This window comes from Perca flavescens, chromosome 5 (assembly GCF_004354835.1).
Source record: "Perca flavescens isolate YP-PL-M2 chromosome 5, PFLA_1.0, whole genome shotgun sequence".
Classification (NCBI taxonomy): Eukaryota; Metazoa; Chordata; class Actinopteri; order Perciformes; family Percidae; genus Perca; species Perca flavescens.
This window is the reverse complement of record NC_041335.1, coordinates 12,482,183-12,510,116: the sequence shown is the minus strand read 5'-3', so window position 1 is coordinate 12,510,116 and position 27,934 is coordinate 12,482,183. Positions and strand designations below refer to the sequence as shown.

General features: G+C 44.2%; 1 protein-coding gene across 5 annotated transcripts in view; it reads left to right on the top strand.

Annotated features, from left to right (window-relative positions):
• Positions 1-27,934, top strand: part of pbx3b (pre-B-cell leukemia homeobox 3b) — a 59,811-nt gene that overhangs the window by 25,507 nt on the left and 6,370 nt on the right. For 3 of the 5 annotated variants that reach the window (XM_028578112.1, XM_028578111.1, XM_028578109.1), the window contains exons 3-5: positions 21,329-21,570; positions 22,616-22,806; positions 23,839-23,974. In XM_028578112.1, the coding sequence (XP_028433913.1) occupies positions 21,329-21,570; positions 22,616-22,806; positions 23,839-23,974 (569 nt within the window). Of the gene's footprint in view, positions 1-21,328; positions 21,571-22,615; positions 22,807-23,838; positions 23,975-25,060; positions 25,091-27,934 lie in introns of all 5 variants that reach the window. The other 2 variants (XM_028578110.1, XM_028578108.1) reach the window with 1 other exon arrangement.

Sequence of the window (27,934 nt, the reverse complement as noted above, 5' to 3'; positions counted from 1 at the left end):
GGGGATTACATCTGAATATTTTCTGTAAAAACCTAGGCTATATGTTGAATAATATGAATGTTGTTGCTTTGCATGTTTTTATGTGCACAATGTCATTTCTAGCCACAGCCGTTTAGTAAAGTTTGATGCTATTCTGATGCTTTCGATTGGTTCTCCTGTTTGAATTTGCAGCGCTGCCCGTCTGACAGTTAAATTGCCTCTCAAGCTGTCTGAGAGTTGCCACTTTCGCTACAAATAAAAAAGCGTTTCAATGCTGGAAATATAAAAAAAAAAACAATTCATACAAAATTTTGAGAAGGGTTCCAACATAACCAACCTCTGGTGGTTCTTAAAAAATGAAATTATTATAATCTTAATTCATGTGATGAAGGATTTTAAAAGGAATTTGACTGGAGTCAGTGTTGAGTACTGCTGTAGGGTTAAGACTGCCAGCTTTAAACATTTGAAAATAGTTAACAGTTGAAAACATTTGTTAGAAATTTAGAAAAGTAATCAAAAAGGAATGAAATGTAATGAGTTACATTACTTTGATAAATGAATTAAAATAGTAACACTACAATTACATTTTAAATAGGGTAACTTGTAATCGTAACCTATCACAGTTCCAAAGTAACCTTCCCAACACTGTATATGTTTGGTGGATTATTATATCATTATACTCTGTTTGAATGTAAATAGTTAAAGTTCTGATAAAAATGCAAAACCATATAACCTTTTACTATTTAATCCATAATGGAAACACTTTCGGTGTCTTGACAATTAGGTTGACAACTTAGTCTTGAAATGGTAAATGTGACATTTGACATTCAGAGGTAAATGAGACATTCAATGCCAGACCATGCATGGATGTCTTAAGCTGTCCAAATATTTCCCAAGCGGTACTGCGCTTTGAATGTGTAAAGAAGTACAAGAGCTGGTGACAGAAATATCAGTTTCCGGGAGACACTTCTATCCCCTCAGCACTACAACCCACACTTATGAGAGCCACAATTTATAGCTGCGGTGTGAAGTGTTCGCCTGCAACTCCCATCTTTGTATTTACACCAATTAGCACATAAACTCTAATTACCGAGATCAAGGCAACCGGGAGTCCATAAATGCAAAGCGACACGGATGAACCAAGTAAGCTGACAGAGAGGGAAGGTGACAATAAATAGGGAAGTATCAATTAGGCATCAATGACGCGATGATTCATGTGTGTACTGGGAGGTGACACGTAGAGGGAGGTGGGAGTGTGAAATGTGTGGGGGCAGCAGGGTCCACAGAAAGTTGCACAGGCTGTGGGGTCTTGTAACTCACACAGCGCGTTGACATGTTTGACTGTACAACACGTTTCCACATTAACACCACAGCGCAATCAGGCACTTCTCTTGTGTCTACTGAAAAGTAGCATTTATCACAGCACTGCGCTGCTCATAAGGTAACAATTAGCACATGCTAATTCACGGGCCACGTCGCAAAGTCAAAAGGCATAAAAGTTGGTTCAAAATAAGAATCGGCATAATTGGAGGACAGGTTTGACAGTTTAAACTTGTGTTTAATTATAAGGAAAGGACGAAAAACTCAATCACAGCTGGAGAAAATAGAGGCTTTTTATAATGACTTGAAATGGATCACGGACCATGCTTGAACCTCAGGTTTATCCCAATAATCTGAACTTGATCAAAGACTACAGCAGTAAAAAAAAAAAAAAAAAAAAAAAAAAAGAGTATGGCTCTGCACATTAATCTAGCAAACGTATAAAACCAGACTGGCTCAGCTCTATAAATTAAACTCTGGCTGCAATAATGCTGATCAGGAGAAATTGTGCCAGCATTGGCTCAAGCCGCCTCTGCATGTCTGAAGTCTTGTTATCCCCTCGTCTTGATGTGGAATGGTGTTATCTGTTCCCCTCTTCTTGTGCAGCCTGGAGTTGTTTTTTTTATTTTTTTTGTTAGCAGGATGGCCCAATGATGGATTTGCAAAGAGGCTGTTTACAAGAGAGTGTGGAGCATTAAAGAGCTGCCAGAAGGTCCATTAACATAAATGTTTAAATCAGACGCGCAAAACTTATGCGCCCAAAATGAAGATGTTTCTCGCATTAATCTGCCACATCTGCCTTTGGTCCGACAATTAGTCCCCTCTCATCCCGTCCGCCTCTCACTCAGTGGCCGGTGTTTATAGAAAGAAAAGACATGGAGTAGCAGATATGTGGTGCCCAATGTCGCTGCTGAGGCAGCAGCTTCCTGAGACCCCACCAGGATTCAGAAAATAATTGTCTTGTATATTATAATGGAGTTTGTGCATGGCGTTACTGTGAGGTCTTGAAGACGTGGGGTGAAGCACCAGACAGTTTACTTCTTCTTTTTTTCTCTCTCTCGCTCTCTATCAACACATGGCTCCACGGCTGATTTAAAGCCTTGTAAAAATGTCCAATTTTTAAATACTGTTTGCATGCGGGCCCTTGGAAGACATTTCATACTCAGCAGATTTACATTATGGCCATTATTATGATTTTATGATGCTGAAGCCTTAAAAAACTATTTCCCTAAAAAAAAATGCTTGGGAGAGTATTGGCAAGTGTAAATATTTGCCTACGCTGTGTCTAAGTTTGTTCTCCCACCTAAAAGCCGGAAGGTCCCAGACTCAGACATCAGCGGCCACTTTTTTTTGAAGAGATAAAAGCCTCTCCCAGCTGGGGTTAATGACATGTTTGTCCCTGACCCAAAATCAATCACTCAGCTTTAAGTGGACTTCCCAGAATTTAGAGAAACAATGAAAAATAAAGTGCCACGTGAATAGATTTCCTACCAGTTTTCAGGAAATCACGACAAATTCTCCCAGAGTTTCATGTCCATCACCTCTCTGCTGTGATTGCAGATCGAATGGATTTGTATGCTGCTAACGGTAAGGATAAGATGACAGGATTGTGGATTAAAGTGGAATTAGCCTTCACTTATCATTTTCCCTTTCCATTATCTTGTGTTTTCGAGACATTACACCCTGTTTTGTCAAAACTTCACAGCATATTCCGTAGACATTTTTCTCTGTCTGCTTCGTGTCTTGGAGATCCTGGGAGCACCATTCGAAGCGACGCAGTGTAGCTGAGGCGAATAAAGCACGTGAATGGATTCCTCCATCACCTGGATCGGCTGTTGATTTTGGGGGAGAGTTATCGCTGTTTTCCTAAGTGTGACGTGGAGATTTGCTGGAGGTCTGAGTGATCGATTCAGCAGCCTGGAGCATCCTAGTGTGTTTATACATGGCTTGTATGGCAGCTTTCATAAGACATTTACCCCATGATTTGCGATGAGCTTATGTGTGAATAATTAATGGCAATTAATCCTTAATTACAGTAATTAGGCAAGTCACAGGAAATTAGGCTGCAGCTGGAGAAGCCCGTGCCTAGGAAAAAGGGAGGACCGGGGCTGAGAGAACGTGCCATTTAGTGACAGTGGAGCCGTGCAGGGATTGTGTGGCTGGCCTTGCTTGCCAGCAGAGATAAGAGTATAGGAAGACACAGATGCTGCTGACCAGTGAACCTTTCAGTGGTAAGCCAGGCTTGGAAAGCAATCACAGGCACAGAGCGCCAACACACCCAATAAAACCCAACAATAAATGTCCCAGCGAGGTAACCTCTGACCTCGCCGGCGCTTAAATTTCCTAGTTTGCTCCGAATTACATGCTAAGAGGTAGTGAACCACTTCAACGGCTTGTGACTGATGAGCTAACAGTAAGTGGTTAATGCTACACACGGAGCTCCATTTTGCTCACTTTTATAAAACTAGATTTACCACTTATTGGGGCCCCCGAGGCTGCAGACTTTAGCACCCAATGTGCTCTTAACACCGAGTTTATGAATCTGCTGTGGCTGGAAGGAGAGACGCTCCAAGAAATATCTATTTGTACCTCTAATAAAACAATTAGCCTGCTTAGAATTATTAAAGGAAACTACAGCCGGCAGAGTTGTTTGGTTGCTGATTTCATTGTTTGGGTAATGGCGGGAGAGATTAGGTGGATCTGTTCTGGGCAAAGACGGAGCAGAAGAATAGGGACGAGGCTCTCCGTGTCTCGCTCGGAACTCATTTGTGCTTTTCCATGCTTGCCTTGATGAATTTCCGCTTCTTTCTGCTCCTGTTGCTTTCAATTACACTCTTATTCACAATCCTAATTGATATGCCAGTCTCAGTAGATGAACCATGGACTTTTTACAGTCCATTTTTCTATTCTTAGACTAACGTTTCCCCATGACAAAATGGGACTATGGATATCACAGATGTGAATTTTCTAAGCCTTTTGTTTTCTCTCCTCTAACGTTATAATAATGTGTTGCTTGATTGAAAACATTTAAATGGGATGTGATTTTAATCGATCACACGTATTCTCTTATGGGGCCCGGCGAAAGATTAGTTTTGTAATAATTCATGGACTTTTGTGGTTCCCTCCGCCATTATCGGCTCTCACAATCGTCACTTCCTTTCATGCATTGCATACTTACTTTCTTTCTTTCTATCTTTCTTTTTTTTTTTTTCCCACGGAAGGACTTTTAAGCTAACAGGGAATGTAAGTGAGTTGAGGAGGCATCCAACTGTGATATTACATTAACCCATAGTGCTTGGCCATGTCTGTCAGTGACTGCAGAATAAAGAGAACATGCTCTGCTCTACTCTTTAGCCTTCGCAAGTGCTATTAGAAATAATGAGGATCTATAGTGAGATAAAAGACGCTCTCCTTGCTCCTGAAATCTGAACAGCCGCTCATATTCCACCACCGAAAGCTAAACCGAGGCTCATTGGTGATGCATACACAACCATAAGTAAAATGATTAGTGTTTGCAGTTTGCATTATATTATGAATTGCATTGCCTCACAACCAGATATGCCCTCTTGCTATGCTATGCACTCATAGTGTATATGTAATAAAATCTTTTAATCAGAGCTCAATGGCCATGTTATTTTCCTCAGCCATTCAATAAGCAACGTCTCAGAGGCTTCTCCTTTATGTATAACACGAGCAGGAAGCCAGCGAGCGCTTGGGTAACACAGCACCTGAGCACCAGCAAGGCTCCTTGCTAGCACGGGGGGGGGGAGATGCTGCTAACGGTTACAAGGTCAGCATGTTGTACAGGACCTGCACATACATTCCTCACTATAAGTAATATAAATGAGGTTGTGTTAGCCGTAAACTCACAGCATGTTGCCTGTAAGCTAAAGGGTAACTGCGCAACAGCAACGCCTCCAAATCTCCTCTTGAGCAGGGCGGGCTGTACATAGCCTCCGTGGAAGTCTGCAGAAAGAAAGAAGGAGCCACCTGCTTGAATTGAACTGAATTGAATTGAATTGAACCTATTTTTTTTTTTTTTTTTTTTTTTTTATTTTTGACAGGACAGCTTAGACATGAAAGGGGAGAGAGAAGCGGCATTAACATGCAGCAAAGGGCCACAGGTTGGAACCATGCTTGCGGCCGCTGTGTCTGTGACTGAGGCTCGATGGTATTTTAAGCCCCCACCGTCGACTTCAAGGCAGCGCTGCGACCGTCGACTTCAAGGCACCTAACCCTAACTTTAGCCCTAACCGTAACCCTTGCCTAACCCTAGTGCCTTCCATGCAGCGCTGCCTGGAAGACGACGTTGTGGGCTTAAAACACCAAACACCGTGACTGAGCCTCTGTATAAGGGTGCGCGCTCTACCAGGTGAGCTACCCAGGCACCCCTGTATGGAGGTTTTTACAGAATTCAGCAAAGTAAACTTTTGGTTCAACTCAGAAGCTGCTCGATTTTTGTTTTTTTCCGCGATAAATGTGACAGAAGGCAGTTTACGTGCAGCATTAGCATGTATCCGGAGATGAGTCTAAATGTGTTGAGCGTACAGCTTTAAGTGGGAGCAGCCGAGTGTGTGTTGTTAGGGGCATTCTTGTATCTACAGTGGTGTTTACTCACATTGGCAATTAATTATTAATGCAGAAGCACTGAGAGGTTACAGTGATATGGCGCTCAGGCTTTCCAAGCACTGTCTGCATATGAAGAGTCAACACAGTGAGAGCTTCAAAGCAGCCCTCTGAAATGTTTCAGACTCTCACGGAGAAAGCTTATTACACTTGAAATGTTTTTTTTCGAGGAGCCCCAGATATTCTTTGCGAATGCTGGGAAATATGGAGTATTTTTTTTATTATTTCTTATTTGTTTGTCTATATCAAGAGACTCGCGAACAAAGAGACAGTCAGCATTTGCAGCTTTACTTGGCGCGCGAGTATCGCAGTTCACAAGCGAGAACTTGTTTTGCGAAAAAAAAACAACTGGGAAGATTCGACTCGGAGCAAAGAGGCAGCCATTTAAAAGTCCAAGAATACAACTCATCATGTGTGACACGTGCACAATCCACGCGAGGCTAATCAATTTTTCCCATTAATTTCCAAGATGTGATGTCCAAGTATACACGCAGGCCTGTGAGTGTTTTAATAATGAGTCTGGAGATAAACATCAATTGGCAATCTGCTCTTTTTGAGGAGTCTTTGTTGCCTGCAAAGCCCTGCTGACGACACCTCTGTGGATCAGCTAATGGAGGAGGACCTGTAAGGCTATCCCCTGGCCTTTGTCTGACCCCTTTGTGGAACTGAATTCTTCAGATGTTTGCAGGATCAAGTCACTTAATCTGTAGCACAGACTAGGGCCAGAAAAAAAAGAGGACAGGGAGAGCATGGGAGTGGGAGGAGGTAAGAGGGAGGGAGGAGGAGGGGTAGCAGACAAGCGCCTTTACTCTGTCTGTCTGAGGGCAGAGCATTCAGCGCGTAGGGTAAAGAACTGCAAATGTCTGCCTGTTCTGTTATGCACCATTGTTTCATACAGGAGCTGGAAATAGACAGAAACAGTGTAGCAGACGAGCTCTGGCAGGCGCTGCGTTTTATTACCGCCAGACCATAGACTTAGACATTAGTGAATATGGCTCATTAAATGGCATGGAATGTTACCATTTTACATAATTCCTCCTGTATCGTTGTTGTAAATGAAATCCTGTTTCTGTCTCCGACTGCACTCCAGTCACTCTAGAGCCATTACAGCTTTCCCATCAGACCCTAGCACTCCTTGAAAGCAGCTATCTATAATTTCAGGTCTATGTCACACACACACACACACACACACACACACACACACACACACACACACACACATACACACACAAAAAAGCGTGCTGTACAAGCCTAATGGTTTGGCGTGGTTGATGTGGAAAGGATGTAGCGCAAATAGGAGGAAATCTGAAGAAAGATTTGAGAATTAGGCAATGATGTATTCCAATGGCTGGAGAGACTATGGGTGGGCAACAAATATAAATAATGTATGTGGCAGGCCTCCTTGGGCATTTGGAATTTGCCGCCGCACTTTTTGTTCTCAATCACCTTGATGAAACAATCCTGGAGCAATGGCTGCGTGAATGAGACCACTGACAAGCTGATTTTCCACCCGTGGCATGAGGCTGCTTTCTCCACTTAATGTTCCCCCGATAAAGTGTAGCACAGAAGTAAACTAGAAGAGCCTCCACTCCTGACACATGTGACAGCATTTGCATCAATTATGCAGTCTACGGGCTGAGGCGGGAGGGAGCGGGGAGGAGATAGGAGAGAAAAGGGTTTGTGACAAGACGCAGAGGCAGAAATGAGAATTTCTCTTTAAAATGTATTCTTCAGAAAAATAACATTCAAGATCATTTACATGAAAGCGGCTGCAGCGGTGAACTCGACAAAGCAGCAGCAAAGTCTGCGGAGCGTTTTGACACTTAAGACTTTGGCGAACAGAGTACAATATAATGGAGAGTTCTTTGTCTCCTCTGTGTTCACTGTACGCTGAATATCTACCCTGAAGAGTAGTGGAGGAGACAGTGAAATGAGGAGAGAGACTGGGTTAGAGCTGAGAGGGAGGCTTGAGTCCCTCATTGCTGAATTCAACCAAAGAGAGCTGGGTGGGCAAGGCCAAATAAACAGTGCTGTGCTAGAGCTGGACTGACTGAGAGAACACACACTCTGCCTAATGAGCTTCATTAAGAATCCAAAAATAAGATGCTTTTCAGAAGGCAGATTCTAAGAAAAGAAAAAACGTGTTTGTTAAAAGAATATGCTACATTTGGAGATTTCATAACGTGCCGGCTAACAAGAATTTCCAGTAACGTGTGTGACAAACTATATTTGCGATCCATGAGTTGGTGACCCCCCCCCCCCCCCCACAATACCACAGTAGTAGAGGGAGAAGCCTGCTTTCTGGCAGAGGGAATAACTTTTAAACCGTGTCCCAGTTTCTAACAGCAGCACAACATTTTATTTCACTGTGTCCAACCCTATTTCACATCCTGGTTAAGTACACTTACAAATCTGCTGTGCCATGGTTTCTAACCTCTCATACGCATTTGAAGCCGCACTAGCACGCACGCACGCACGCACAAACACAAACACACACACACACAGAGAGAGAGTCACATCACCAGGCCTGTCACTGCCTTTTATCCATCGTCAACCTTCAGCTGTATGGTTTATCCGTAGTGACACTATAGCAAAGTGCTTGACTGCTTTTTGCCAACAGACTGCAACACTTTAACTGTACTTAGTCATGCATCATTATGGCAGACTCAAAGCGGTGTGTCTGGGAACGCCTGCAGATGGTGGGGGCTGAACCGTTTGGAAAGGAAGCCTCTGTGACAATGATGCTTATTGCATGAGTAAGTGTGTATGGACACAGGGGTGTATCTGTGCCAGAGTGGCGGGGGGAACAGTGTTAATAAAAAGGGTCACTGCAGCTGATTCAACAGGCTTGAGAAAGCAGTATCAGTTTTGCGAGATATGATATATGAAATCTACATGCGAGCCTTTGTTGGAAGGGTGCTTTTATGCGTGTATTGATCAGTCATTGTTTACTCCAATCGATGCCGACTTTGTGAGATGCACCCTCGCCTCTGTTCTTCATAGAGATTTAACCCTCTTTGCGTTTGCAATTTTTTTTCACCACTTTGTTCTCCTCTTCAAACCTTCCTTCGGCTGGAAATGTGATAGCGTTACTGTCACTTGTCACTTTCTCTTTATTTCAACAGATGACAAAGCTTTTACATTCAGTATTCTGCTCCACACGTGGGTGTTTTCAACAGATCTCTTCCGCTATTGAAAGATAAATGTTCACTTCATTCAATGGAAACCTCATTCAAGGTTCATTCAAAGCCTGACTTCTTTATTCTTTAAGGAAATGAAGAAACCATTAACGAAATATTCACTCACGGAGACAGAAGAATCTTATCTTTATTCCGCATGACCATGCAGAGCCATATTCCTTTTGACATCATTATGTAAAACCAATTTCTCTTTCATATCATTTCCGCTGTGCTGAATTACCACATCTACACACTCGCTATTCTTTATTACAAAGTAGGTGGCCCGGAGGAAAATATATGCATTCATACCCTATGGCATGAAATATGCATATATAGGTGCCTCATTTCATCTCCAATCTCTGTTATTCCTTTAAAAATTCACCGCTGGCTGCAGCCCCTCTTTAATATTTAATTTGACAACTTTTAAATCTGTCTTTATGCGATGATGAAGTAATAGTCAGCTGTCACGAAAATGATTGAATTATAGAATGGGGTTGAAGGGACACATAGGTTGTAGGCTTCATTCCTTGTTTTGCTTCAGTCCTAACGTGATCTTGAGGGATAGAATATCCTTCCACACACTAATTCATCTTCCATCTTTATTCATCTTCTCTCCCAGCCCCCTTCCCCCGCCCCCCCGGTACACAAGGCACAGCTATGTATAACATTCATACATCATTCATACTTTGTTTACTAGGTTTTAAGTTTGATGTGGATCAAAATAACACAGCCTGTTGGTGGAGTATTTAAAAGACAGAGCATTTAATTGTGTCTCCATGCTACTTGCTGCTTTTTCCAAAAGCCCCTTTTCGCTTATTAGCGGGAGCCACAGAGCAATGATAATTACTCCCAATCTTTTCTTAGCTCTTCTGATCTTTAATGATCAGAGATTATCCATCACGCCGGCAGAATAATTAGCGGGGAATGTCTTGCAAACGAGCCGCCCGACAGATGCCAGCACACCCACGGGGTGAAACGCGACGCAGCCTTTTTAGCCTCAGCCAGGTGACCGGAAAAGAGAATCGTTGTGGACAACAAAACAAATAGATAACGGAGCGACTTAAATGAACGCTGCTGCAGATGAATGATGTGCTCCTGCTCGACTCTGTAGCACCATGCACCTCTGCTGGCCTCTCCGGCAATCTGGCCATGTTGGGCCCCCACTGTGGAACAGCATGGCACTGGGAGTTGTGTGTAGCCAGTCCCCCCATAGCCCAAGGCTGCCTTTACCTTTGCTATGCTACTCAAGGTTGAAGGCATCCCAGTTGGGTGTTTAAACAGTGTTGTGCTCGGATCCGAATAGCTTTTATTTTTTTGACACTATCTGCACTGTGCAGAGTGAACCCGGAGAACTACACACGACTGTCCATCTTTGGATCATTGATTTACATGTACAATGTAGATCTTATAGTTCACTATTCCTGCTGTAATATTTCCAAAGCAGACTTTTAAATCCCTACACTGCTGTAATACTCTTAAAAAGTAGCAGCGGTAAGTGATTTGAACCGTTTTACTGTGAGGATCTGCTGTTTGCCATACACGTGCAGCTTTTGCTGACATTCATTTTGAAAGCACTCGGAGCACTTGCGACTCTGAGTAACAATGCTGAGGGAAAAGTGCCTGCTGAGCTCTACAGTGAATATACCTCTGACCCAGACCGAGGAAAGGGAGATTTATGAAATCCACATGTTTAATACATTTCATTTTGTCCAAGGGATTTGTATTGCTTACCACAGTATTTTAGGGCTGAAACACTCTGTATAGTCACAGCTTGTATTGTCTGAGGAGAATAAACCCTGTCTGCTTCTGGCTGCTGAAGATTTGTTTTATGGCACCTCCTTTTGCCTTACACACATCAGCCATGCTGTCTGAGGTATTGCATTTTATTGTGCTGAGGTGTTAGTTATACACACCCGTAATCTTTAATGCATAATCCCTTGAAAATCCGCTACATAAATGAAAAAGATAACCTGCGTATCAGTGTGGTGACAGAAAAACTAGGTAATTTAATAAAGGATTGACGCTGGCCCCGGTGTGATACGGTGTGTGACCTCTGTGTATTCATTGTGTAGCACGGAGCAGGTGAGCCACTGCTTTTACAAGAGTAGTTCTTACTATTCTGAAAAAAGAAAAAAGAAAAGCCCATCCCCGGGAGTGTAACATTTGTGGTGACAAACAGAATGCACCATATGGATTAAAGCGCAGCAAGGGTAGTCACTGAAATATTTGCTTTCCCAAAGTGTTGACACAGTCTGAAAAAAAAAAAAAAAAAAAGAAGAAGCAGAGCCACGGCAGCGCTTTCCCGCTGTAATCAGGTAGCAGTTATCGCAGCGAAGTGTTTGCCTACCTAATGGCGTTTCCATTTTGTGTGTGAGTCCGTGTGTCATCGGCTTCCCATTTCGGAGCACAGGCAGGAAAGGATCTGCCTTCTCATACAGTAAGTGGCGGGCCTGGCAGGGCTCAGTGTTTGTTCTGTCCGCGAGAATCAACAACAAAAAAAAAAAGAGACAAACTGATGAATCGAGTGGGAAAGTCTTTTAAAAAACACCATATTGTGGTCAGTCGCTGCTGCGAGAAGCGTAAAGTTCGTTTAGCGGCAGACCACATCCAGTCATAAATACTCTTCCCAGGGAACGCTGGTTTTACATCAAAAATGCACTTGAGTGTAATGTTGACAGATATAGCTTGTGACGAGTGATAGTCAGAATGTATGAGCGCCCATTATGCCGCTGTCAACCTCTGGTGCCAGACTGAACATAAGCAGTTCACCTCTGTTTTCATTCAGGAGAGTGCAGCAGACAGCACCGGCTTCTCCGCTGTATTTATTGACTTGTTTTACTAGCCTGAAACAGGGTGCTTTTATACGGGCCTGCTCAGTCTTAAGACTCTCCAGACATTTACATTATTCCTGACTGAGTTACACACACGTATAAAGGAGCACGTCCTCAGGCTAGGTTAGATATATTCTCCCTTTCCAACCTCCCTTTCTCCCTTGCATTCATACGCACTCACGCACCATTTTATTACCCCACCATTTTAGATATTGTTAACACTGTACTGTACTTCTATCGCGGCTTCGTTTTCCCAACGTGGAATCATTTTTGGTTGTGCGAGTGTTTGTATTCAGGCTAATCAAATGGCTTTCTCTATTTTAAAAGTGCATAAAAAAAAAAAAAAAAAAAAAACTAGCAAACATGTTTGAATACTGAAAAAAAATCTATTTATGCCGAAGCTGATCCAGTTGTATATAGATTCAAGGAGGCTCTAAAAATCTTCTTTCGCTGACTAATCTGCACAACTGCAGCGGAAGATAATGAAATGCCAGCACCAAAGCCACAGCCAACACCCCCCCCCCCCCCACCCCACCCCCACCCTACCCCCCCCACACACACACACACACACACACACACACACACACAAACCCAGCATAAACCTCCTGCAGTATTTAGATGATATTTCATTTTAGAATAAACCTCTTTTCTCTCCCACTGTGAAGATATTGAACTCTTTCACACAGATGTCATCTTAACCAAAGCTTATTAAAAAGATGGACATCAAAGTTGTGGGTGCCCATTTATCTTATAGCACTCTAATTGGCCACCACAGGCAAGAGAACAACTAACTCCAAAATAGGAGGCGTCGAGTGGTTGGGCTAAAGAAGAGGATGTCTAAAGACCTCTCAGTGGATTCATTGCCAATAAATCCTCTGGAATGAAAGCAGGGCTTTTCTTCGGGGGGCTATGGAATTTTGCAAATACATTATGAAATGTGATACACTGAATTAACTGAACACTTATGGCCACAGGGTTTGGGTTCTTTGTTCTGGTGTGTTCTTTATTTTTGTGTGGTTACGTTGTCCTGCGCCTGACCTGCAACTTCAATGTTTCCTTGACATGAGGCAATACACCGTGAAAAGGTCAGACCGCACTGTAGCCAGGGCCGTGTAGCGCGCTGCATTGTTTTAAATGGAACTTATTCTTTAGCCAGAGTCACTGCTACTCCATCAAACACCACACACACACACACACACACACACAGGTCTGAGGTGAATAATGTATTATGTTTTTCACTCAAGTGGGCAATAAAAACACAAAAACAAAGTCATTAATTGTCCACATACAGTAACCAAATGCCATCAAGAGCCTGTGCTCTCATTAACCTGGCACCTAATTATCTGCCTCCAGTCTGAGTCCTGACAAGCCCCGCCGTCTGAACCCACAGCCCGGCTGTGATGTGTTGTGTCGTGTCAGCACTCGCCAACCGCAGCCAAGGCGCCATTAGGTACAGAGAAGACAAAAGCCTCTCGCAGCGAAGGTTCCCTCTGCACGCGCCGCCACAATGTTCCTCCTGTTAATGCCTTCCCTTCCAATTAAATCTGCAACTGTTAATTATTGTAATTATGAGGGTGAGCTCCCAGCTCTGTTCCCCCCCCCCTCTCCGCCCCCGCCCCTCCCTCGCCGGTGTGCGGAGACGCTACGGGAGCTGTTGTGTTGCTTCAGTGGCGCCTCGTCTCTGCTCCAGTGAAGCCCTAGCAGGGAATTGGATGCGGAGGGGGACTTGGTGCACATGACAGGGGTGACGTGAGGGAGATTGCACTGTTCATCTTGGATAACTGGGCGAGCAAGTCACAGCCGATGGCCACGCCTCCAGTCTAACTCATTAAATGGTGTGTAAAAGTACATTCTGGGAATAATTAGCACCAAATAACCTTTTTTTTTTTTTTGCTACATTGTTCGCACAACACAAAAAATTGGTGGAGTGTCATCTGTAGGTGTACAGTAAAACGATGGTCAAATGAAATGAGGTAGATGGTATCCTCCCAGCGATCATTCAGTACCTTTGAGAACTCCACAGTTATTTCACTCCTTTCTCATGGTAATGCGAAGACTCTATTCTTTCCCCGTGTTTCTTTGAGAGACACTTTGCGATGGATCCGATGTGATGTGTTGAGTCTAAGGAGAGCTGAAAAAGAGTGGATGGCAGGCCGGCTGCCTGTTAAGTCTCTGCATGTCTCAACATCCTCTTTGGCCTGCTTCTGTCACAAGCTGTTGTTTGGCCCGGGCCTGATCTGCACAGCGGTCCTTGCACTGCACTCTGCAGACCTAGCAGTAACCTGCAAGATCAGGCTCAGGATGCTAGCAGAAAGGGCACTCTTGTTCAGGTGCGTGCAACCTAAGCGACACTGGAGGTGGATGTGTTTTTGTGAGCTTCAGCAGTCTTCACCAAGAGACGCCCGGAGAATCCGCACGTCAAGCGCAGTCTTGGTGTAACCTCAGTTGCCTCGTAGCGGAGTCCTTACACGCTAGCGCAGCTAGCGAAGGATTCTGCCTTTACAATTTGGAGCTGAATTCTCTTCTATAAAAGACACTGAAGGAAAGAGCAGCTCCTTCTGCTTCAGGCAATGCAGCCTTTTCGTGGATACACTGCAAAATCGAAATGATGGACTGTCAACTCTCTTGCAGAAATGCCACTGCAAAGAATAATCTCTCTGGCAGTGGATCATGGTTGGCTGTATGCTACCAATGCCGTTTCTTTGTTTATGCGAGCATGTAGCCTTTACACGCACACATGCAGACATGAGTGTATGCACACGCACACGCACACACACACACACACACACACACACACATATGCCCGCACGCACAGAGAAACACACAAGTACAGAACACAAAGTGCTTCAAGCTTAAATCCTTTCTTTGGGCGCATACAGTGAAATATATGGGATTAATAACGTGAATAGCATTATTTTTTCCACCTCGAGCCTTTAAAATAATGCATGCTTGGCTTGGCATCTGGATGAAGTTTTGCCTGCGTGTTTGCCTGGTTATCGGTGTGTACAAGACCTGCTGTGTGACCTGGTTTCATGCAATCTCCATCTTCTAATTAGGAGGCTGCAGAAAGGCTGGAACGAGAGGAGGAGTGATTAGTTGCCTTTGGGTATTTCATAAGTGGCTTTCAGTGCCACATTTGCATTATTTGCTCGCGGTCTGAATAACAAATCAGCCTACCTTTGCAGCAAATTGAGGCTAGCAGCTAAAGACCATCAGTACATGAAATATAAAATGAAACAGAAGAAAAAAGAAAGAAGCAAAACATGCTAACACAATATAGGGGGGATAAAATGAAATATTGAATTACGAGACAGAATAACTGTCTCAGACGGTCCACGTCTACATACGTACGTACGGCACGGGTTTTAAAATATTCTTTGACTATTCTATTGAGTGTATTTTTGTCTTAGATTTGGGATGTCTGCCCGAGTATCACTCCAGCGTCGCAGTGATTGCGGCTCATTCTGTGACTAGCAGAGCATGTGAACCATGTGAGCCCTATGTTGGAGCCCCATGCTGTATGTGTCCTGTAGGGTCAGTCAGTGTGCTGATCTGTAGCGGAGGTCCTGTCCACTCATTTGGCCAGTCTCCCCAACCGCTGCGTGCGGCCGCCACCGCCAGGCCTGGTCAGCCATCACTACAGCACTTGGCCGTTTGCCCACATTGAGTCTTAGAGGGCAGGAAACAAAGCGGACACTCACACGTCACACATATAAGCACACACACACACACACACACACACACACACACACACACACACGCACACACACACACACACACACACACAAGCACAGCGAGTGTCGGTGGCTCTTGTTTACCAAGCCCTCCCATCCTCCCTCCCGCCCTCACTCTCCTTTCATCCTCTCCCTCTAGTCTGTCATGTTGTGTGTCACTTCCCACAAATGTCAGTGCCACCATGGGACAGTGATTAATTTTGGTGTGCTTGGCAAAATGTCTTCAAGATGTTTGTTTGGGTTGTCTTTTTCTCCCCCCCCCCCCTTCGCCCAACCTGCTCCCCGCATGTCTTGGAAGTCGTGGATCTGTCACACAGGAAAAAGGGGGTTGGGGGGGTCTCATCATCATCATCGAGGGACAAAGGCTACCAGAACTGACAGAGATCTTCTTTCCTGACCAGAGCTTCTCTGCACCAGCACCACCTCCATGCCGCTGTCTGTTTAGTGTGTGCTGGTGGTGTGTGATGGGAGAAGTCTTGACCTAGCACTGAGGGGCTGTAACACTTCACTGTCAGCGCGGCTGATTAGCTTATCACTCACCGCACTGGGAGGAAATACATCATCATTCTAGACAGGGATTCCCCAGTTTAGGGCTCATTCCCTGTTGCCATTTACTCTGCATTTAATCACCAGGCGCTGTGTCCCCTCCAGTATTTTCAGCCTCACCCCTAAAGCCAATCCTTTCAAAGACAACTTTCTTCCTTTCAGGCGTGTTTGTAGTGAAATCAGAACAGCCACATTAAGTGCGCGAAAGCACTGCTCTACATTGCAGACACACGCATGGGTATTTGCAAAAGGAACTTCAGAATGAGCCATCTTCCCCAAATGATTCTTTTCAGCTCACTCAACAAAGAAAGTGAAACTCACAAAGTGGCAAATGTGCTTTTGCTTCCCCACAGTGTGGTATCAGGTATGGTAATTACTCCACCATTAACATTGGGAATAGTTAATGTGTATTAATGTGTTAATGGCATGTTAATTACTGTACATGCTGGAGAGAGAGAGAGAGAGCCCGCAGGCATTCTCTCAGATTCTTTTGTGCCATGTGGATGTAGGCCAAGCTTTAAAAAAAAAGCCTTTAAGAACATCGATGAAAGAGAATCCTTATGTTTCATTTGTCAGAACAAAAGATTTTCAATGGTAATTTGATCCAGCTCCCCCCCCCCTCCTGGAGCTGAAAGTCACTGATCCAGGCGCCACGACAAAGGAGATGATATGAAGTCAAAGGAGACGTGGAACGCGGCTGTAGTGACACTGGCCTCTTTGTGAAATGGATACTCTAAGCCCTCTGTAGTCTCTAGTGTGTTGCTTTGGCAGAGGGTTTTAATAACACGGTGGATTAGAAGCCTTGGATCCTGAGTGCCAAGCCAGAGTTAAAGCTCACCTTGGACGAGCCTCAGTAACAGGCTAGATGCCACGGTCCTCCTCCTCCTCCTCCTCCTCCTCCTCCTCCTCTGAGCCACCTCCCTGCTCACACCGTCTACTCCGCGGCTTTAAGAGAGATGACCTTTGCAAATATTGACAGAAAATAAATTCCGTTTCGATTAGTTAGCTTTGGGAGACCTTTGCCGATCAATGCAATTAGACGAACAGCGTGTCGATACGTGGCCCGGAGCTTTTCACTGGAGGCACCGGCGAGGAGAGGGGCTGCGGGAGGTCAGGGTTACTTGTAATGAACAGGATGCTTTTGGAAACATCGGCGGAAGCCACGGAGACACGGTGCGTATCGCCAAACCTGGTTAAACAGGCGGGACTGCATTCCGCAAGCGACAACATTTTAAGAAAAGCATTGAGAAATTGCAACAGCAAAAAATAGCCCAAAAAGTCAAATCTGTGGCTTTATCTGCACGCTGCTCTTCTAGTGTATTGTCTGGCATCTGACAGTGCATTCAGTGCGGCAGAATGAAGTGGAGAAGCCAGGAGCCGAGCCTTCCCTCTTTAGCAGGCCACATTAACCCAGCAGGGCTCTGCCTTTATGGCTCTCCTGCTCACACTTCAATGACGAGAGTAAACAAGCAGCGGGCCAAAGGTCAGCTAAGCCCACAGAATAAAAGAGGGCACAGGGGGGGGAAAGAGGTGGGAGGAAAAGGAGAGCGGCCCTAGGCAGTGCTCAGATCACTGTCAGGGCTTCAAGCAGGGAATGATGTACGAGACAACAGCCCAGAACCGGAAATGATTATAAACAGAGAACAGGGGAGAGTATATGAGGGGAAAAGGGCTGCATTGTCTTTAAGTGTCAAATGTGTTACTTCCTCGGATCTGATACTGACGGTGAAACCTGTAAAAAATGAAAAGAGGAGCCGCCCCCGACCGATAGGGATGGATTAATCACAGTGTCTCCTTTTGTCTCAGCCACAGAGGAGAAATGAGGAACAATCATATAGGCAAGTGCCTTTTTTTCCCAGCTACTCCACCTGTATTGTTGAAAGACAAATGAGGCAGATTAAGGACATGTTACGTTATTATAACAATTTCATATTTTTTTTTCTCTCTCTCTTTCTTCTACATCATTAAATTCGTTCTCGTAATTAAGCGAGCCGGATTAATCAGAGGTATTTGAAATAACCAGACCATGTATAGATTTTTCATTCTTAAGTTCCAACTGCTTGCAGGCTTTACCAAGGTGACACGACTCCCACCCGCACTTTCCCTTTTGCACTGAGATTAATCCCACTTTGACTGTGGAGGTGGATTAGAGCTCAACTCGGGTGCCCAAACTTGTTTTAATACCCATATCATCAGACAAAAACAGGATAAAGATTTGAGAAGGCGAGCAGCATTGGCAGTGCTAGAATGTGACTGTGGCTTTGCAAAGTTACTATACAGATTTGTCAACCACACAGCAAATTAAAGATATTATCTTGCTCGAGCCTATTTTGTGGAAGTCGCGTGATGATGCCCAGCTTAGACAGTGAATCCCCAATCTTTAGCTCCACCAACAAAGCTGCACAGCGAGACAGAGATACATTGCACCTGTTTTTTTTTATCTTCTTTTTTTTTCTTCTGTAAGCTATGTTTTTTTATTTTTCTAATTCTTTAGTATTTATGTGTTTGAGACGGACGCATCATCCCTCCCAACAAATACACCCTGGTGGACTCCTGCAGGGCCATCTGCTACTCGGGGCCGCACAGTAATCATTTTTATTCTGCTGATTTCCCAAATAGAAATGGACACGTATGATAAAAATGTCACGGCCACTCGGCATGTTAGTGGACTAACAGGATTACATGTCACTTTCTAATATCTCGCTCTGTTTTCCTTTGCCGTGAATGGCCACATTATTGCACACAGGAACTTTGAGGTAATATATGGAAAGAGACTAGTAGCTCTTTATGGCCTGTGATTATTTAGCTTGAATGAAACCAGTGATTTATGCCCATTTAGCTGAAAAGCCCTGTACATTCCCTCAGCGGCTTTTCCCTGGCTGTAGAGTGAGTGGAGTGAAAGTGACAACTGGGTTTGGTGTGGAAATGTACGCTGCGTCCCAGAGTTATATTTAATATACCTGACATGAAAAACATACCCAGCTACTTACCACCAGCCGCAGCGCAAAGTGCAGCCTGCTGAGTTCGAGCTGAATCAGAGAGTGGGAGTAAATACTGAATTAGGAAAATATGAGCTGTAGTGGCAGACAAACCACCAGCTATTAGAGCATGTTGAGATATGTAGCCATGCAGGCATCTGGTCAGTCAACATTTGAATCATGTGCCATTTTGTTTTCACGCTGCACAAACTGGAATAAAAACAGCCGAGCATGTCCAGAACGAGAGCTTTGGGTGGAGTTGCACAGATGCGGTGTGATGTGGATGAGGGTTAGTGGAGCAGCGGCATATTGTCCACATGGATGGCTTGGCTTGGCTCTGCAAGCCTGATGGAGCCTTGTCCAGCGTCTCAATGTCTCCAACACAAATAGCCACATTCATCCACTCCTCTCTCACACCATTACACCTCAAAGACCCAAAGCCAGCCGATCCATAAATAGAGGCAAAATTTGTTTTTTTCTTTCCAGCGGCACTGCAGTCGAACAATATGGATGAAAACATCAGGGGAGTGGCTACAATATGATGTGTTTCTTAATTTGTTTTGCTCAAGAATGTGTTTATAAGGAAGACAGGAAGAAGAAAAGGTTTTCTCTGTAGTAGTTCGTCCTGGGGATGGTGTGCAGGGTCAGTCGGTCAAAGCCTGGTAAAGGGGCTCCTCTGATTGCATGCCTACTGGCTGACACAATAGAGCCACTAATCTTCTTATTTAGAATCCAGTGGCTGGCCATATCTTAATGAAGCTGTAATGAGCTGTTGAAAATCCCTGAATTGCGGGAGGGATTATTGAATTGAAACATCTCTGGTAATCATAATGTTCGAGTAGCCACTCAGTATTTACTGCCCATTGAGCTACATTTTTATCCACTTATTAGAGTGGATTGCTCCAGCAGTGTTCTTTTGTTTGTTTATTCTCTGTAAAGCCTGGCATTGGGGTTGCATTGCCAATGCATCAAGGTGTGCATGTACGCTATCTGCTGGGTGATTACGACTCGCTGACAGACCGGCGAGACAGAAAACCAGAGGAAATAAACAGCAGGGTCTGAGAGCCAAAGCAGAATTCATGAATGAGCACTTTACATAAATTGACTCTGCACTCATTTCGCCGTATGTAGATTTTCACTCCAACAGCACATTTTTATGACTTCTTAGAATATGGCAAAATCAGGATAGTAGAATAATACACGATTCAAACCGTATGAGCAAATAGAAATGAGGTTACTTTTTTGAGGTTCCCAGCATTCACTGTGTCAAAGACAGAGACACTCACTAGAGGTATAGTTTTCTGTTTAGCATCCTTTCGCGGAGTAGAAGTGCCACTTCACCATTGAGCATTTGTCAGTTTATGGATGTTGCTGTCATGTCAGCCTTCCCGTACACACAGTGTGCAGCGCAGTGTGTAAATAAAAGAGAACAGGCATAGACATGAGCGACAGAAACACAGCACATACACAGGAGGCACCCAGTTCATACCTGCAGGGGAAATATCACACTATAGCTGACTACACAGACATAATGCTTTTAATTGCTCTTAAAGGATACATATCATACTCGTTATCAGGTTCATACTTATATGTTTGGTTTCTGCTAGAACATGTTTACGTGTTTTAATGTTCAAAAAACACATTATTGTTCTCATAATGCCTGTCTAAATATAGTTGTATTCACACTCTGAAACGCACCGTTTTAGTGCCTGTCTCTTTAAGGCCCCCTCCTTATAAGCCCAGTCTGCTCTGGTTGGTCAACATTTCGGGGTCAACATTTCGGCACTCGCAGAGTCTCTGTACCGTCATTCCAGCCAGGGAATGACACTTTCTACCTATACATTGTCTAGTTGTGACATCACAACCATACGGAAGTCCTGACAGCTCATTTAAATGCACCGTTTCTGAATACGGGCTGTGTCCATTTCTCTGTGACTTCCACAGTATTCATATAGCACCTGACCTGCTTTATAAGACATGGGAATCACACTCTTCACAATATAGGACCTTTAAAAATTCAGTGGGAGCCTATTTGATCTGTTTTATTATTCATTATTAGTGTTATTTGTTCAAGTTTTACTGTCCCTGGAAGGCATTAGCTCACCCCTTTGCTCCTGTGTTGTGTGTTGCTGCAGGTCTTAGCATCCGTGGTGCGCAGGAGGAGGACCCCCCAGACCCCCAGCTCATGCGTTTAGACAACATGCTGCTGGCAGAAGGCGTGGCGGGACCAGAGAAAGGAGGCGGATCCGCCGCCGCCGCAGCTGCAGCCGCAGCCTCTGGCGGCGCGGCCGACAACTCCATCGAACATTCTGACTACAGAGCCAAACTCACCCAGATCAGACAGATCTACCATACGGAGCTGGAGAAATACGAACAGGTGAGGTTAAGATTCTTATTCTTTATTTATAAAGGTCAACACACATTAATCGACATTTCTGTAAATGTGCCAGTGTTAGCCAGTTGGCTAATTCTCAACTGTAGTCCTTTGGCCATATGATTTTAGACCAGAGCAGATAAGATCTTCCCTAAAATCTATTTTGTCAATCTTCTTTCACCATCAAAAGGTTTAAATAACCATATGTGACTACCAGCTATTTCAATGATCAGTGTTGACCTATTGAGTTGTATTTCATTGCTTCAGAACATCCAGAACAGCTTTTTCACTGCATTAGCAAGAAAACTGTGAAGAATATGCATGATTGGGGGGAATGTGTTATCAGCTTGGAAAAAAAAAGAAATTGCAGTATTATTCAGTGTGTTGTAGCTGATTATAGAGATCCAAAGGAGAGCCTTAGTCATCTGTGTTAAATGAGAGTATGATCAGCTCCTTCACCTAGCACTTTGAGCCTGCCATTAAACACAGGCATTATGGGCGAAAATAGAAGGTGTAACAGTGATGCCTCAGCAAGCCAGTGAGGTAAATTAGACTAATTTACTCCGGGCTCTCTGAGAGAGGAGGTGGGTACGCGGGGGCACACAACACTTCGCCTGGAGTAAATGCATCTTTCTTAAGGGTGTTCCCAGGTTTTAATTATCTAAATGTAAATACTTAACGAATTTTACTCAGAGTAATGAGCCAAAGTGTGCACTACGTAAATGAGTTATTCTAATTAATCATGTATGAACTACTGGTTTAACGAAAAGCTGTTTAAATTCGCTCTGCATTAGGGCCAAGCCAAATTGCAAATCTGCATTTATAGTCAAAGATGACGTCACCGATTATGTCATCAACGTAATGTACAAACATTGCACTCCGGTAAAGCTTTTAACAAAAAGAGCTTGCGTGTAATGAACTCCCGATATGAAAAATGTACAAAACTTTAAAGTCTCAGTCAGAGAGCTTTTCTAAGTTCACTGCTGTGACTTGGGACGTTTACAGAACTCACGTCGGCTGCACTTTTTGTCTCTTTGTCACTTGGCAGGCATGTAACGAATTCACCACCCATGTGATGAACCTGCTGCGGGAACAGTCTCGCACGCGGCCCATTTCTCCCAAAGAGATTGAGCGCATGGTGGGAATCATCCACCGTAAATTCAGCTCCATCCAGATGCAACTGAAACAGAGCACCTGTGAGGCTGTCATGATCCTGCGCTCCAGATTCCTTGATGCCAGGTCAGTGGATTGTGTAGTGTATTTATATACTATATATATGTTTGCGTGTGTGTGTGTGTGTGTGTGTGTGTGTGTGTGTTTTGGTATCTAGAAACTTGTGTTGCTTCCGTATGACCTATTTCAACAAATCCAGTGGGCGAGGTCATTTTTTTAGACGGAAGTTTGTTTTCCCTCTCACTTTTTTTTTCTGGCACAGCACACAGTATGAGCACTGCAGAGATGCATGATTTTAATTATGTCCATGTTCCATGCATTATCCATTTTCAAGACAATCAAGGCCCCCGCACCTGAGAACAGTTAAGACCAAATTAAGTGGGGGCCGAGTCATGTGTAATGGATGGAGGGGAGGTCATCAGCAGGTGTTGTGGATTACTCTAATCACTAACAGTGTGGTGCAGTGTGGCGCTCTGCAGAGAGCGCCACAAGTCGGGGCCAAACAAGCCAAGTGGAAGCACATTTTGCTATGTCCGCTGCCTGTGCGAAGCCCGGTACACAAGGCAAAATAAGCAAATGCTCACCAACATGATAAGTAGTGCCCTTGGGAGGGGAAGGGGACCCAGATCTAGTTAGAGTTTTCTTGTTTCTACTCAAGCTCCCTGGGGCTGTGGCACTTCAGGAACAATGCTCAACTGTGCATGCCGTGATTTCTATAATGTACCGAGATGCACTCCGACTGGGCTTTGCGCTCCATCGCAAAGCCCACCCATCCGCTGCACTAAACTCTACACATTACACGCTTGGACTGGAGATGGGAGACCAACAGACCAAATTAAACATTGTATGTGTTTTGTGACTGCGGTTGTTTGTTTGCGTGTGTATGTGCTTGCCACTTTATTGGTGGGAATCGTTTTCTGTGTCTCGGAGCAGGACACCACATTCTGCTCCTGAGGGCCCTTTGAGCCCATTCCTCATTATTTTCACCATGCGTGTGTGAGATTGATTGGGCAATTTGTGCGATCCAAATGGACGAGTTAATGCCCGATCCCGCTAATAGGCTCGCTCTGCCTTTCTCTGGTTGTGCTCCCCATTCAGGCGGAAAAGGAGAAACTTCAGCAAGCAGGCGACGGAAATCTTGAACGAATATTTCTACTCGCACCTCAGCAACCCGTATCCGAGCGAGGAGGCTAAGGAGGAGCTGGCCAAGAAGTGCAGCATCACAGTTTCCCAGGTGGGTAGTGCTCACTTAACAGTAGCCGGTGGGTAATCAGGGTGGGAAAAGGCTAAAGCCGAGAGGGATAGTTACCGTACGTCACACCACCAAGACAGAATGTCTTTAGCTAACCTTGACATTGTGGCTGCCTAATGATGCTTCAGTCAAGGCTGGTCCCAGTCAGTCAGAGCAGGGCCACAGGGAGGGGGAGGCCTATATCATCTTGGCCTCAATCAAAAGCACTATGCTGTCCTTCCTTAGCCACCCCAACGCTGGGTCCCCCTGCCATTTCCCCCCTCTCATTCCCATCTACCATGTGTGCTCTCTCTCTGTTGCCTGGTCAGTCGCTCAGGTCATAAGCTGGGAAGACAAATGGCATCATCCATTACTTTAAGAAAAGCAGTAAAAGTCTTGTGCTTCAACATGATACTGGCTATTTATTTGTATGTTTGCTGTTCAAGCGACTTCGCAGGGCTCTGCTAATTCTCAGCTATATTTGAGATTCAATTCAATTCAACCTTATTTATAGTGTGAAATCACAACAGAAGTGATCTCAGGACCCTTTACAAATAGAGTAGGTCTAGACCCCACTCTATAATTTACCAAGACCCAACAAATCCCCCCTCCCCAACCCCTCCCCCCCCTCCCCCATGAACAAGCATTGGGTGCAACAGTGGTGAGGAAAAACTTCCTTCAGACAGAACCTCAGACAGAACCAGGCTACCGCTACCAGGTGGGACACAGAGACACAGATTAACAAAAATATGATTCATAATAATGATATAATTAAGATTAAATATTGAAATATTATTTCCCCACTTTATATATAAACCTGAAGGCAATACCTCTTGCACCTAACCCCCACACCCACAGTATTATTATCCTGTGCTCTCTTTTTCTGCTGTGATTGTGACTACTAGCTAGATTTTTTTTGATACTCTATTGTTCTATGGTTGTCCTCATGAGACACTATATCACAGAAACATGCATCTATACAATAATCTGCAGTGTTTTTTTCTGTGTTGGGAGGGGGTGTTGAGGGGTATATTGAGTGTAGTCATGAAGAGTCAGATACTGTAAAAGCCCATTCTTTTTTGCCTTCAGGGGGTGGGAAGCACCATCACAGTATCACAGGTATGTCATAACTTCTCCTGATCCACTGTTTTCATTTTTTTGTTTATGTATGTAATAGCCTCACAGTTTTCCACTGCACAGAACCTCCCTCCCTCACACCACTGGATCAATGCTAATGCTATCATGAATTACAGTATTTCAAGTATGAATTTTTTTTTTTATTTGAATAAAAAAAAAAAAAAAAAAAGAGTGGATAATGAGCATTTACATCCCACCTTTACGTCACACAAGAACAGACTATTTTTGATTGATTCATATTTTTTATGAACTACACCCATGTTATCACCATATTATGTGTGTACAAATGTGTCACATGAATTTTTTACTTTTTGGCTATTGTTTACCACATTATTTATTTACTTTTGTTTTTCGTAGAGCGTCGACTAATTGTGTGGTCTTTTGAATCTTCAAACTCAGCTCTGAAATCATTTTTAGCCCCCCCGCCTCCACTCGCCGTGCGCTCACCGTGTGCTCTGTAGCGGTTAAAGAAATGGCCACCGACCCTCAGAGATGGAGCTCCACTCTGTTTTCTGAGTGCCTCACAAAAACAGGTCACCGTTCCAGTTCCCATGAGAACAAATCAGTCTATGCAGAAATTAGAGGGCTTTTAAAAATTCACTTGAACTCATCTCAGGCCCCATTAGTGGCGAACTCCTCGACCGGCGGAGGCCACGGCAGACATTCTTATTGACTTATTCTTAGTGCTTTGGCTCATTTTAAGTGAGTAACAAAGTCGGGGGCTCGACATGATGCCGAGTGCGCCGTAAGTGTGTTATCCCTCACCGTGCCCCGGCCTTTCAGAGTCGCAAAATCACTCGCTGTGGCCACTCTGAAGGCTCGGCGGAGTCATTTCTCAAACACCCACAAAATACTTTTTGCGAGCTTTGTTGATTACACAAGCAGTTCATTAAGTAAAGACCATCCGTCGTGAATGGTATGCCAATATTGGTCCGCAGCTATGCTCAATACATCATCGCTGACGAAACACCCGGCATCATTTAAGCAGGGGTCATTTAAAGACCTGAGAGCGAAGCCTCTTTACTTCTCCGAGATCCCTGCAGCTCAATGCCAGTGTTTCAGTTCCGTCTAAATGCTGCAGTGATAACCTTGAACAGAAGAGAGAAAAAAAAAAAACGACATAAATTTGTCTGATTTTAGTGCGTATTGAACCCTAAAAGTACAATAAGCGAATTGTCATTGTTACAATTACCCAAGTGGCTCTCTGACTGCAGGATTCTGTCTTCCGTCCCTCTGTCACAGTGCTGGGCGCCTGAATGGAGGCGTGGGATTGCACGGCTGTGGTTTGTGTCAGGGTTTACGGAGGCCATTATTGATTTAATGTGCGCCAGAGGTTCGACATTTTACGCAGACTCCTGTGCAGACTCTTTTGCATTGCTTTCATTTTTCTTCTGAGTGACACTTTTCAATATTTCAGATCGTAGTGAATTCAGAGAAGCTAAGACTTGAGCTCTTGTTCATTACTAATGCGACCTGTATAATTGATGGTATCACAGCTAGTGAGACCACCTTTTGTATTTGTGTTTCAGGCTCAGGGCATTGTATTCTCAGATATATTGAGATCATAGACAGATCATGCATTGCCTTACATTGACGCAGCGAGGAGTATTGACCTGAAATGGGGTGAAATAGTTTGAATTATTAACTGCAGCTCCACGGCCTCTCTAGTGGGCAGCAATGAAGGCAACGGTATCGTGTTCTTGCGAGGAGTCCGCATGGTCATTACACAATCGCTGCCTTTGAGGCTGCTGATGTCAGGTAATTCAATCTCACAACCTGGCTCTCACCACACATAGGAGTCAATTGAATGCATGGCCTGCCACAAGATAAAAGGGAATTAGTTCTGTAGATTGGGTTGTGCTCCACACCTTACAGTGCCGTGCATTTGTTCAATATTTAGCTGAACCCGAGGATCACCAGAGCCAGAGTTCAGTGGGCAGGAGAGAAATGTGCGTGTGTAGAGTGGAGCAGGGTGCTGTGTCACGTCCAGAGGATTTGATGCCAACGCTGCTGACTCTGTCCATGCTTGTAACACCATATAGTGGCGGAATACAGTCATGACACACTTTATCATAAAGAAGAAAAGCAGATTAAAGTAATTCAAGTTCATCTTTCAACTTTTCCTAACTTATGAAATGAGTCACATTTTAATATAAAACACTAGAATTAGCATGCATCACTGCCCTATTTGGGTGTCTATCTACCACTGTTAACGTTCAGACTTAATGATAGAAATATGTCTTCATGTGCAAACACCCCAACTGACATTTTAATAAATGTAGTTCTGTGTAATACACTGTTTGCATGAACACTTTGTGAAATTAAACAGACTGATGGGCTTTAGAAAACATTTTCTTTGATTTCGAGGGGTTTGTGGGCACTTTGTGAGCTGTCTGAAAGAGCGAGGATATTGGCTTGTCTTCGGCTCTGCAATCCACCATAAGCAGGTTAAGTAAAAAGGATGATGGCCAGGGCTTTCATTGCTTCCAATTAAACCTTGCTTGTTAGTTTAACCTCTAGGTAAACCCATCAAACAATTGATGTCAAGGAAACCCTGCCAACAGTGGGCCTCGCCTGAATGGTCATTAATTTTAATTGCCTAGATATTAAAGATTTAGAGCACAGAGACGTGCAGGATAGAAATGATCTGATGTCCTGCAAATCCAGTCAGTTTTTACGCAACAGCATTGGCGGGCTGCTGGGGATATTAAAATTTAAGCACATGGGTGGAAATTAAATAAAGCGTCATTAGGGGCAGCTGCTCTTTGGCTGGTCCAGCCGTGGGCTGCAGGGCCTGAGAGGGGGGCAGCAGCGCAGCGACAAGAC